The following is a 13142-nucleotide window of genomic DNA, read 5'->3' on the forward strand; positions in this document are numbered from 1 at the left end:
CAGACTGTATTTCTCAGGATGTATGAGAGAGCAGGTGAGTGTAAGAGACTTCAAAGCATAAAGGTGGTGGTGGTGGTGAGGGGAGAGAGGAGGGAAGAAGATTAGCGTTATCGGCAGGATGTCAACCTGGCAACAGGATGACAGGTCTTGAACTGACCTGTTGTTTTTTTTACAGTGCATTGGAAGCTTGCATGTAGGGTGATGGAAGGCAATAGTGCTTCATGAACAAAGCATCTGGTAAAACCACATAATCCTAGTGTTAGAGGAAAGGCAAAAATACAGCATAGGGTTTAATCTGAGAACAGAAGCAGAAATTGTTAAGAAAAACACTAGACCAAAGGTAAACCCAGGCAAAAAACAACTTTGCTGTGTTGTTAAAAGCCTCAGTCAATTTGTTGGGAGGGAAGATTTTTGGGGTGTTGTGACATTTGCAGTATGAAGAAGAACTTTAGCTATATAACAGGCGGTTGATTTGGGAAGGGTTAACTTTGAAAGAGATGGAGGCAGCTTGCCATCCAAGGCAGGAAGGAGCCAGTCATCTTGGAGCAAGATGTCTCCTGAAAGGCACTGGTCCTTGAAAATGCTGTACTGGGCAAAGGGAAATATAGGCAAAGTATCAGGATATGTATCCTAATAAAAATGTCTAAAAGAGACCCGAAGCCCCATCACCTCAATCATTAAAAAGTAGAAACTCAGGAATTGACAAGTAGGACCAATCCTGTCCTCAGAAGTCTGACTTCTGGTGTTCTTAGTTTTCAACATTATTCAGAAATTAATGATCCTAAAGCAATTAGACCTGATTTTCTGTAGCCCTACACTTTTGTATGCCATGATTTCTTGTGCATAATAGATGTAAAATGCTTTTCTTTTGAGTTAGTTGCATTATGCTTGCTTTGCCAGAGTTGCACGAAATATGGCAGCCAAGAGTCAGGCCTGTTGTCTTTAGAGAGAGGTTAGGAAAGGATTCTAACGTAACTGTGTATAAACTACTCTGGGCTAAATTATAAACAGAACAATCCTGAGAGGAGTTGTGGTCATATACCTCTGATAAGAATTTGGCCCTACAGATCTTTGGAGAATTGGCTAGTAAAAAGAACTATATTGCTGAAGACAATACACAGTTACAGTACAGCCAAAAGAAGCTGAAACCATCTGCCAAATGTTATTTGGAAATCAGTTTAAGAACACACCATGAAATAAGTGGTGTGATGTGTTTCACCAAGAAAAGCTGCTGCTTATTTCTCCAACACAAGGGTGATACACATTAAAAAGTTCCTTATTACTGTTCCAGCATTCCATATTACAGGCGATCTTTTACAATGGTATATTTCATAAACTGTCTAGACCCTACTTCTCTTCTCCGCACCGGCCTATAGTGACCCCTCCTCCTTCTGCAGCACCCTGCTGCCAAAAGAACAGTACAGCAGCAAAGGAAAATGAGAGAAGAACAAAACACTATAGGCATCAACCAGGCACCAGTAGCCATTACCACCCAGGCAGGTCTGTGGTCATCATTTTCTGAAGTGTAGTTTCTGCCGCTGTAACCTTTGGTTTCATTCAAGTTCTGCTTACTGTTGTTCAGACGAGCAGGACTAGGTTTATGGGATAACAGCTTAGCAGATACAGACATCAAGGTAGAGTATACAGGCTTTTTGTCCAAACTGGTTGTGAAACCTGTACTTGCTGAATTTATGTCTTTTTCCTTAGCAAAAGGATCAGCCACTGGTGAAGATCTTGTCCATGAGTCGGTGGACAGTTCAGGTTTTTGGACAAGGTCACGTGTGCCGTGGGTGTAACTATTTACTGCTACCAAACCTTGGCTCGTGGTAGAAGATGAAGATTCAGGTAGAAGTGAACCTGATGTGATGTTATCGTGCTGGCAACTTTCTGAATCAGTTACCTTTGAGTGGTTTTGTCTTTCATATTTGTTGAATGAAGAACGGGTATTCAGATCCTTATAAGACAATTTCTCAAAAACAAGAAGATCTGGATCGATCCCTATTAAAGCAGAGACAAAGCATACATTAAACACACATCTCTTAGCATTACACTTAGCAGGACAGATACATTTTTACTTCTCTCAGGTAACAGAGGGGGAAAATAAGTAAATTCTATTTACAAGGTAGCTTATATATGTTATAGGGCCAAAAAGCCCTCAACGCATTTTTAGGAATTGTACATGTTCTTTAGGTGATATAAGGGAATTACCCCCACCTTAGTTTAATACATTGTTACCTGTTGTAATGTTGTACAAAATGACATTTCTTCTAGCCCGCACTATGCAGCTCTCCAGTGATGGACAATAAATATGAAGGCAGTTAAAGTTCTGATGGATAGTTTCATAATAGAAAACAGCCAAGTTACAGGAATCTATAACAAGAAAAGTATAAATGTTGAGTTTCTGTGGACATAATGACCCCTACATTTGCTTTCCATTTCTTTTGCCTACTATGAAACAATGGTAATAATACCGGACAGTTGAATAGCATTTTAGAGCAGAGGTTTTTATGCTGTTTTACCAATTCCCTTTGAGAATATTTAATTACATGTTCAAAAGCTAAGCATCTAGTCCAAAGCTAGTTCTCCATGACTACATTGCTCTACCCTTTTCTCCTGCAGTAAAGAAGTAGACTTATTGTTAGTGATTAAAAAAAAACCAGTTTCTTTTACCTCCTCTCATCTTCCCTCACCACAAAACTATTCCTGAACTAAGCAGGGCACGTTGCATAAAAATGTACTTGCAAGGTTAGGACTGAGATTAACAACAAAAAACTAGGATTAAATTGGGGGAAAAAGTGTCAAGTTTTGTAATGCTGATTTTCATGATTGCTAGAACAGCACTTGCGGAAAATGCTGATCTAACTATTGAATCTGAATTGGATGCATGCCTTAGAGATTAGATGCTTATGCTACATGTCAGCATAGTTCTGCTTAGATCACATGCTTTAACAGAGCTTGACATTTACAATCCGCAAACATTTCTAGAATGGTTCTGCAGTTTTTGATTGAAAACGAAATTGATGGTAACTACAGGGTGCATATGCATTGCCTTCACAACAGTAACATGCATACTCCAGAATGTAGCATGCATTACATTACAATGATGTTTATTTCAACAGCCTTATTCTTATGCTCATTCTAACTGAGGAATTAACTTTAAAATGACCGTTAATGCCATTTCTATAAGGAAGAGTGGGTAAAAAAATGACATATGTTTTCCCTATTTAATTTCTCAATGTCTTTTTGATTATCTGTTGTGGAGAAGAAGAAAATGCTTATTTATTGCTAAAATATAGCAATATCAGGCTTGTAATAATTTATTTCTTCATTCACTATTATTTGACCTTCATAATGCACCAGTAATACATTAAAAATACACTTTCGAAATAGGCTTGCAGATAAGTGTCGTAAAGCAGAGGTGATGTTTTCTAAAGCAGAGTGTCTCTGAGGATGCACTTTGTCTATAAAGCATCTGAACTCAATAGCTTTCTGAAAGGAAGCAATTACAGTTTTATTACAAATTATAAGTCACTGCTGAAATGGACAAGATTTTCAGTCCTAAGCCAAATCTTTCTTTGCTAAGCTGGAATGAGGATAGGAATGTCAGCACATAAATATGTATTTTAAAAACTCTAATGAAAATTTAGGCAAAGGGAAGCATGATATGCTATCAAAAAAGAAAATACTCAGCATTTTGTCCTTGTCTGGAGTCATTCTTCATACTCTATTTCAAGCATAAGTCAACTTTCATCAGTCTCCAATTATTTGTCAGACTGATAAAGAGCTTGCAGTTAGTAGATGTGCTCTTTAATAAAAAAAAAAGATGGGTGCCAGAAAAAAAAGTGTGTGGTTGACATAAAAATGGTGAAGGACAAAAGTCCATTCTTTCTGGTTTCATAAAAATTTGCTTTGTATTATCCCAACTGTTTTAGTTCTTATTTAAAAGGTTATGACAGAATTAAACAAGCACCTTTAATTTATATGTAGATATTTTGAACCATTCCCTGCATTACACATCTTACTGGGTCAGATGAAGAAAACTGGTTTCCATCTATATGAAAATTTAAAAGTCACTGACTGTTTAAGAAAACTGCAGAAAAAAGTACTAGTAAGCTTTTCCACTTTCTCTTGTAGATTTCTTATGCCGTACATAAACAAACAGCATAAAAAGACTTCGTTTTCCAAATATCTATTATAGAATTATATTTAATTTAATGTTTGCATTTATGTATCAACTTTATTTACCAGATCTTATTGAAATATTCATTTTTGGTTAGAAAAATCTAAAGTACACCAGCTTCTAAGGGTAAGGATACAAATTACTGCCATAACTATGACTGGGAAATCCAGTGGAAATAACCTTTGTTTTCTTGTAATGCTATTATGTATCAAATACTCTGCAACTTTATAGATTAAATCAGATATTATTTAAGAAAATACAATACTTACAAATAGGAGTACACATGGTATTGCAAAGCAAGTCTTTATTTGTGAAAGGTTTCAGAAGCAGGCCTCTTATCAGGAGCCAATGCAACTTTTTTTTAAGTTTCCTTTTAAATGGTGTTGACGTTTCTAATGATTGTACAGTAAATGGAAGTTTCACAAAATTATTTCATTTTGAAAAAACGTAGTTTTTTGGTATATGCTCCATTTAGGTTGCTGGGTTTTTTGCTTATGGTAAATTATACTCATTTGAATGAGCTAATAAACCCATTTTTTGCCAGGCAGAAAATATTTTTTACCAGAGTGAGGATTTTTTGGTAAGCAAATAAATAGAAATTGCCAAAATATATATAGAAATGTTTTAATTGTTCTGAAGATAATAAGTTTAACAGATAATCTTAATGTGTTTCGTTTCAATTACTTTCAGTTTATTTTTCAACTTGTGGTGCATCTCTCCATACTAGGTAGGGTGGGATAGCACCAAAGGGTGCCTGTACACAAGTGTGGAGGCTGCTCCAATGTGCTGGAAGTCCAATTAGTTGAGTCTGCTGGTAATTACTGCGCTCTAGCAGCTTCCCGCATCTTGTGTATCAGCGCCCCCATGTTTAAAAATGTTTGACAAGCTTTAGTTCAAGTTCCCTTCTGCCATTTTTAAGTGTGGGGATGCTGATACACAAAACGCTGTGGCACTTTAATTAGAGCAGTTCTCAGAGCCGCTCTAATTAAAGCACTCCCCACCAACCTCTGGAGCACGTGTAAAAGTGCCCTTAGAGACTACATGGTTCAGAGAGGCATTCATCAGATGTAAAGTAGGCTGTTGTCTACTTCAGACTGAAATAGCTAACCTCCTTATATAAAAAAAAAGAAAAGAACCCCCCCCAACACACACACACATACACATGTATATTCACCCTGTGCATCAGTGGAGCTAATTTATCTGTGCATAATGCCAGTGTCCATAAAGACTCACTTTTTGGTCCGTATGCCATTCAAACCTTGTCTGTTTCATGAAACAGTTATATGGGGATTTATAACAGTAGTTCTGGTACTGGCTACTTCTGTCTCCTGGGAATTGAACTGAAATCACTATCTTATTGCATGCAAGTCACTGTAATGCCATTCAAAGTTATAAACTTTTGTTAATGATGTTACAGAGATATAGCTGAACCTGTGACTTTGTAATGAAAAATTCTAAACACCTTTATTGATTTCCTGATGCATTGATTTCCTTTCCAGGATAAATGTTATATATTAGTAGAAATTTCTTGTTGGATATACAAACCATAAGCTAAATAAACAAAATATTCCTATATTGAATAAAGATTTTGCTATATTTCTATAAGAACATGTAGTAATTATATATGCTAAGGCACATCTTGACTCTTTGCACAGTATTGAATATTAATATGTAAGTTCTCTCAATCTGTGCTGGAGGTTGATAAAACTTATCCAAAACTTCCTCAGAATGTCAGGGTTGCTTGTAGTGTTGTTATCCAGATTCAGATATCATTCTGCACAAGGTAAACTTAAAGTGCACTGCAGCTTTAGGATCAAATTTGAACACTCCAGAATCCCTTTACAAAGTCCTCTACTTTCTGCAGCGGTAGAGAGAAGCAGTATAGTTTTGTGGTTTAAAGCTAAGAACTAGGAGTTCCTGAGATCTGATTTCATCTCCAAGGTTTATGTTTTGTTTTTTGGGTTTTTTTCTTTTTAATGTACCTTGGCCAACTTTTCTCACTTGCTTAAATTTAATACCATTTATTATCGGTATTGTGGTAGCACAAATAAGCCCCATTTGCACACCAGGAATATAGTACAAACACCAAACAAAAACGTGGTCCCTTCCCCATGGAATTCGGTCTTGCTAATCTGCCTCAGAGGGCACATCTACACAGAACATTTACTGCTCCACAGTAAAATATCACCGTCTACACATGTAGTGCTATTAGGATGGAGTAAACTAATTAACTCCACTGCTTGCATTTCCAAGTACTATCTTGTGGTGTTCTTTACTCCACTGCAATACATGTATAGACGCTGACGGGGCTGGCTGGGGCATGAGTGTGCTTCAGTGCAGGGACTGCCTGCCAGCTAGCCCCACAATGGAGCACCCTCATGCCCCAGCCAGCCCCTCTGCAGCATGTTGAGCTGGGTTAGAGCAGCCCTGGGCTGGCAGACTGATCCCCTGGTCCTCCTGTCAGCCAGGCTGCTTTGACCCAGCTCAATATACTGAGATCCTGGGCTGTAAATGTGGCATGTGGGAGCAATAAATTCCATTGCAATATGCACCAAAGTTTACTGCTTTGCCTTAATAGCATGTGTAGGCATGCCCAGAAAGCCTGATTCTTTCACCCATATCCAGGCTGCATAAAGCTTATTCCACGAGTAGACCCACTGACATTGATGGTCCAACTTTCAGAGTAACGTTCTACTTAACCTGAGGGGAACTACTCTCAAAAATACTGAGAGACTGTTACTTAACTAGTAATATTATTAACATGCACCCCAGAAACAAATTTTGTTTTGGAAAACAGAATTATTCCATTTAATCAAACTTTAAAGGTTTATCAAAGGCAGACACTAAGAATATTCTTTTCTAATAATTTAATTATTTTTTCTAATTTGTTCATCCAAAAAGTTCACATAGTCAAAGTTACTTCTATGGAGGCAAAGGAGGGACTCGGGAGGGAAATAATTAGGATGTATCCTGACTTCCCTGCCTCAAAAATGTATTTGTTCTTCAGAAAGATAAGGCAGTATCTAAAAATCTTAAAAACCCAAATTTCCTCATGTGCAGTAATTTTAGTATACACTTCTGGGATCTGAACAAAAGCAGATAATAGACACTTACCATTCTTCAGAAGGCAGCAGGCTCTGCTGCACTGTTGGGCTGTGATTTCTGTGTAAATCTTCAGCACCTGAGCTCCCCATTTCTGAGATTCCTCCAGATCAATCAGCAAACCTGGGAAGCGTCGGATCCAACAGTTTTTGTAAAAAGCAGTGGGTGAGCAAAGTGAATCCGACTCCCACACCAACCCCAGAACCAGCAGCACTTCTGCTACTACTCCCAACAGAAACATTTCCTCACTTCATGGACTTAGTAAGAGCCATTTCTCCAGCACAGATGTGCAGAGGACAAGTCAGCATTTTAATAGCAAATCTCCTGGAAAGTGCTGACATTGCCAGAAGAAGGAAAAAGTTTATTTTAAAATGTTCCTATGATTCTGTTTGATGGACATATGCTGAAAGGTTGAAGCAGTTTTCTGAACATGTTGATTTTTTTTCTTTTGGACTTTAGATGAGTTTTTTGGAGCCAGTAGAGCTTCTTAGTGTCTCCTTCAAACACATACCATCTTTAGTCATTCAGAGAGCTGGACCTCAGGATCATGAATCTGCCACCTTTGTCCTGTTAGATCAAACTACTGTGTATCTATGAATAAACACAGAATAATGATGAGCCTAGAAGATGGTTTCACCACAGCTTTCTAAGGGAAAATAGCTACTTGTATCACTTGAGGCCAACAGAGTCTTCCTCTTATTCAGGCTTGTTATAAATATTTGACACAAAGGCTGGATTTATTTCTATGCTTATTTAAACTCAAATATTAAAAAAAAAATATTTCCATGATCTAACCACCAGAAGTGGGAGGCTCTCTCCTTCCCAATCAATCCTTTAATTTTTTTTTTTTATATATGTTGTGGAAACCCCCTAACTATTGATGATGAATGGAGGAAACTGTCTTTGGATTGATAGAACCATTAACTGGTCTTCTTCTCTAAGTTTAGTGATATCAAGAATTCAGCTTACATCTATTTTCCTCCTTATGCTTGAACCTGAAGAAGGCCTGGCTTTATAAAATGTAAACCTGTAATAGAAAGTGGCTGGAGTCAGTGCCTTACAATTCTTCAAGTCCCTGTCTTTCACATAGCAGCTGACACTTGATTTTTTGAACATCTGTTCGATTCCCTAATTTCCAGTTGATATGAGTATTGTTAAACAGCTTTAGATATTATATCTGTTTGTTTACAATTAATGGCTTACATGTCAGATGGGGAAAAGATAGGCAAAAACTCTATCATTTTACTATGCTATATTTTAGCATAGTATGACTATATTTTATGAGTGGGGTTGTGATCTATCCTTAAAGATGGGTGCAAGGAAATTCCTCAGGTCGTGTCTAAAAGCATCAAAATATATGGGATGCTTTGATGTTGCTTTAATACTAACACTTGTGTGAACTACAGGTTTACAGCTGGTATAAATCTTGTAGCATAAGATCCCTTGGTCCCACAAAGGGGGTCAGCGTAGTGTATGTATATACAGAGCTCTATTGAAGTTTAATGCAGCTTAGTTCAGGTCCCCTTACATGAAGCCAGCAGCTAAACTGGGGTCTTAGTTACTGAATCCAGTTACTGTTTATAGTCACATGGATTTCAATCAGGTATTTTCTGTAAACAAAGACGTTTCCCTGACACTTTAACAAATAATTTTGGTACCATACATCCCTGGGATAACTCTTGCCTCAATTTTCCTGTGCCCGAGCACAAAAGCCACCTGATTAACAATCTCACAGATATGAAGAATGTACCTGTATCAGAATTCCATTGAGAACAGCATTTTGCTATACATTGGGCATGTCTACATGAGACACTAATTGGGCAGTTGCTGAATAATACTGTGCAGTAGCATGTCACAGCACAAACAGTACAAGTATGCTACTGCACAGTATTATTAGGCTACTGTGCAGTAGCATCACTAAAAAGGTGTTTGCTGGCACTACTGTGCAGTAACTCTGTTTACTGCATATTTATTTAGTACTTGATTATACAAGTACTAAATAAATGTGCAGTAACTACTGTGCAGTAGTGTCTCATGTAGACGCACCCATTGTGTATCTATTTTGTTTTATATGACTGGCATGTGACAACGCCAAGTGCTCTTCTTTCGCTCTTCATTGCTGTTCTTTCCAGAAAGCAAAATTTGTAGTAATCAAAACCTTATGAAGAAAGAAAGAGCAAATGAGCTGGTTCATAATCAAGTTTCTACATCAGTCTAGATTCCACCACCTCACAGAAGAGCATCTTGTTCTCCATTAAAATGTATAGGTGTATTTTTGGAATATGAATAAGTGGCTCAGAATCAGGCCTATAGCCTCAGAACCACTGTATTTTCTCAAGTCTTTATGGCCTTACACAGTTTATGTACAGTCAACAATTCTCTTTACTTTTCAAAAAGAATTAGCAGTTATATCCTCAGTCCTGCAAGTTATTCCAGGTCTGCGGACCTCAGTGACCAGACAAGCTCCTTTGATTTAACCTGGGATCTTTGCAGGTTTGTCTGTACAGGAAACAAACTGCAGAATTTGGGCTTGAACATGTATGGAGGTGATCTAAATTTTGCTCAGACCTTGCAAGCATCAATTTACCTGTATCGCATTCAATAGGCTGACAAATGTCGAAGTACCTGCTCTTCTGCTGACCCCATAACCAAATGGTATACAGAGTGCACAGGTCTGACTGAGACCATTCAAGAAGGATGATGGATAAATAAATGTTTGTAGGATTGGACCTCAAAAGCATAACAAGTGACTGTCTGCATGTACCCACACTCTGCATATAACAATTTCAACTTGTGTTTTCAATTTTTGGGGCATCACAAAGCATAGGGATGTTGTTACCTGGGATCTCTTATCTTATTACCTCTATTTCTTTTTGGCCACATTCAAATTGACCACCTCTTTCCTTTGTATTAAGGTCAGATTCTTCTTTCTTCCCCATTCTGAATATGCTTAAGTAGCAAGAACAGCTGCAGAGAAATTCTAACTTTTCCTCTTTAAAGACATGTAAACCAGTTTTACCATCTGAAGTATCTAAAATTGCTCTGGGCAACACACACGGAAGAAAAAATTCTTAACTTGTCTATTACGTTGCAAAGGCTTCACTAACTTTTCACGTAACTTTATCATAGCTAAAGGGGATGATTAAGTACATTTATAGGACAAAATATTTACCTGGCTATCCCGAAACTTTCATAAGAAGCAACTATCTGTGTCTTACCTGCAAATGAGGATGTTCCATGTGCTCCTGAGGGAAGGGATGTAAAGACGTTTTCTGTTGGCAAAGGAAGTCTGGTCAGTATCGGAGCCGTACCTCATGTTGTTCATAGACTATCAAAAAATTGCTTTCAGGAAACTAATCAACAATTTGTTTGAGAACATGGTCATCTATAATCCTCCTACAAAAGATCTGTAAATGTTGCTGCAACCAAGGAAAACAATGCTTGTTTTTAAATACTAGTTTATGAATTAAAATCACCACCTGAAACTTTCTACCTGGCAGCAGACATAGTGGCACAATCCAAGAACTCCCTAGAGAAGATGATTCTCAGGCATTAACTCTTTTTCTGCCAAATCTTAACAAAGCAGAAGCGTCTTTTACAAGTATCAGCAGTGGTATTTGGAATTCTTTTTGTTTGCTTATTTGTATATAAAGGGTTTAATGGTCTGGTATTAATGATATTTGCATGGGCTCTGAAATGGATAATGCTAGAAAGTATATGCAAGTCAAAAGAAAAATAGCAAGGCCTGACCTGCAGTCAGGTTTTTTCATCAGTCTCTTTACAATCCTATGGAGCTCTGTGGAAGTCAGTCTGCTTCCATACAGGTGCAGTGATCTGTTTGAATAAATCCAGCTGTAGGATATGTGTTCTAGCTCTTGATATATCCTGCTTCCCTTGTCTTTGTTTCCCCTTATTGCAGAAGGGTTGAATTAAAAAAAAAAATCCTGCAAAACAAAAATATTGATCCTGGACCATTAAGTCCCTGTATTAAAATATCTTGACTCTTCTATATTAATCTATAAAATAAGATATATAATACAATGTTGTAATAAAATATGTGTCTAAATAATATTAAAACAAACAACTTGTAACCATAACAATTACATCTTTTGTATATTTATGAAAATGAAACATTGATTTTCCCTCGCCTTCAAAAATACCACTGTAATTAACCCAAAGAACCTTGTAGGTCACTATAATTAATGCATCCATACACAATGTTTTGATTCCAGAGTAAGTAACTCTCTCTTTCAAAAGAAAATTATTCATCAAAAGTTTTTCAACCAGTTCTATTTGGAGTTACCAGTACAGGTTTGAGTTTGGCCCAGTGTAATGAGACATGTCTGATTAACCTACGAAAAAACAGAGAAGAATAAAAGGCTGCATATTCTGTTTATGTGGCTTTGTGTGGGGAACCCTTCCCCCTGCCTTCTTTTTAAAAATCTCTTTAGCATTGTTTCAAGGGGGATTTATTTGGCCTGAGATTGTCTCAGATGTCTGTAGCATCTGACAAAGTAGGCTGTTGCCTACAAAAGCTCATGCTTCTCTGGAGGTCTCTAAGGTGCCACCCTGTCCTACCTTCTCTCTGAGGTTTGGGTTTCAATAAACTCTGGCAAAGCCTGCCAGTGCAGCTGTTAAGTTTTACATGGTTTCAGTGAAAAGTAAGTGTTGCAGAGCACTACGGTATGCCTGCTCCATTAAGGGCAGAAACTGCCTAGAGAGAGGGCCATAGGAGCCAGGCAGAAACCCTACGGGTGCAGGTTGCCGTGGCAACGAGCTAATGAGGGAATTAGCCTGCACCTGCACTGGGTCAGCTGACCGGAAGGAGACAGGGCCCTGGGTACATATAAGCCAGAGGGCTGGGTCTAGAGGTGGTCAGTTCTCTGGTAGTAGCTGTGTGGTGGGGGGAAGGAGGAAGGAGTTCAGGCAGAAAAGCTCCATGGTGATGCTGGGCTGCCTGTCTGGCTGCTGGGGAGACTAACTGGCTCCAGGAGTTCCTAAAATACCTGGGGATAGGAGGCACACACTGCTGAGGGGGAAACTGGCCCCCTTAAAGGTGCAGAGTGTGGCCTCCAGGGTCATTGGTATTATTACTTGTAATATGTTATAGCCCAGGGGCTCATGCTCTTGTTGTTTAATCCGGTAGACTGGGTTGAGGCTCTTGGGGAGGAGGAGGCCTCATTGGGGCACACTACTGTGCAGAGCCCCAGCACCAGAGGGCACAGCAACAGGGGTGAGGAGACACCAGCACCAGAGGGCGCGGGTACAGAGGCTAAGGGTCTGGTGACAACAAGAAACCAAACTAAACTGAGGTTTCATCACTAGAGACAATGTCTAAATACCATCTGTGAGGCATGGAGCATGGTAAAGGGGTGATTTTGGAGCCACACATTTAGCTCATAAGGCTTGGGGTGTCTTGCGAGGCACCTGCTTAGAATGGGACCCAGCAAGGGGTCTAAAAACCCTAAGGGTTTAGTGGGGTTCATCAGGACTGTGACTGTGTAGCAACTTGAGGGCAACCTTTTACTATCTTAACCAACAAAGTGTGGCAGGTGAGACTAGAAGGTGCTTGCAGGGCAAAGCTGGCATGGTCACAGGGCCCTAGGGGCATCACTGCTGTCTCTAGGGACCCTACCCCATGACAGTAAGTGTAACAGGTGTGCGGGCCGGGAGCGACCCGAGCCCTTTTCGCGCTGCACGCGGGCTGTGGCCAGCAGCCCGGGCACGCCGGGGTGGAGAGGGAAGGCCTTCGAGCTGGAATTAGGCACGGACACCTAGCGGTAGTTTTAAAAGATTGTTTACTTACACCGAGATGGCAGTGGTGTAGGCTGGAAAGCTTGATTAAGTTGCAGTTACAGAC

At 39.0% G+C, this 13142-nt stretch overlaps 1 protein-coding gene across 1 annotated transcript; it reads right to left on the minus strand.

Moving 5' to 3' along the window:
* Nucleotides 1–1300: 1300 nt before the first annotated feature.
* Nucleotides 1301–10533, minus strand: MANSC4 (MANSC domain containing 4). Its single transcript, XM_025209772.1, has 5 exons — nt 10501–10533; nt 7794–7873; nt 7295–7405; nt 2236–2370; nt 1301–1998 (listed from the first exon to the last, which is right to left on the minus strand). The coding sequence occupies exons 2-5, from the start codon at nt 7804–7806 to the stop codon at nt 1301–1303; spliced, it is 957 nt and encodes a 318-aa protein (XP_025065557.1). The 5' UTR covers nt 7807–7873; nt 10501–10533.
* Between the last annotated feature and the right edge of the window lie 2609 nt (nt 10534–13142).

Source organism: Alligator sinensis, unplaced genomic scaffold (genome assembly GCF_000455745.1).
Source record: "Alligator sinensis unplaced genomic scaffold, ASM45574v1 scaffold15_1, whole genome shotgun sequence".
Classification (NCBI taxonomy): Eukaryota; Metazoa; Chordata; order Crocodylia; family Alligatoridae; genus Alligator; species Alligator sinensis.

Excerpts from the sequence above, each read along its gene's own strand:
- MANSC4 (XM_025209772.1), bottom strand. Across the intron at positions 2,371-7,294 it reads CTGCTGCCTTCTGAAGAATG|ATTCCTGTAACTTGGCTGTT; the intron begins GTAAGTGTCTAT and ends TTCTTGTTATAG. Across the intron at positions 1,999-2,235 it reads TTTGTACAACATTACAACAG|GGATCGATCCAGATCTTCTT; the intron begins GTAACAATGTAT and ends CTGCTTTAATAG.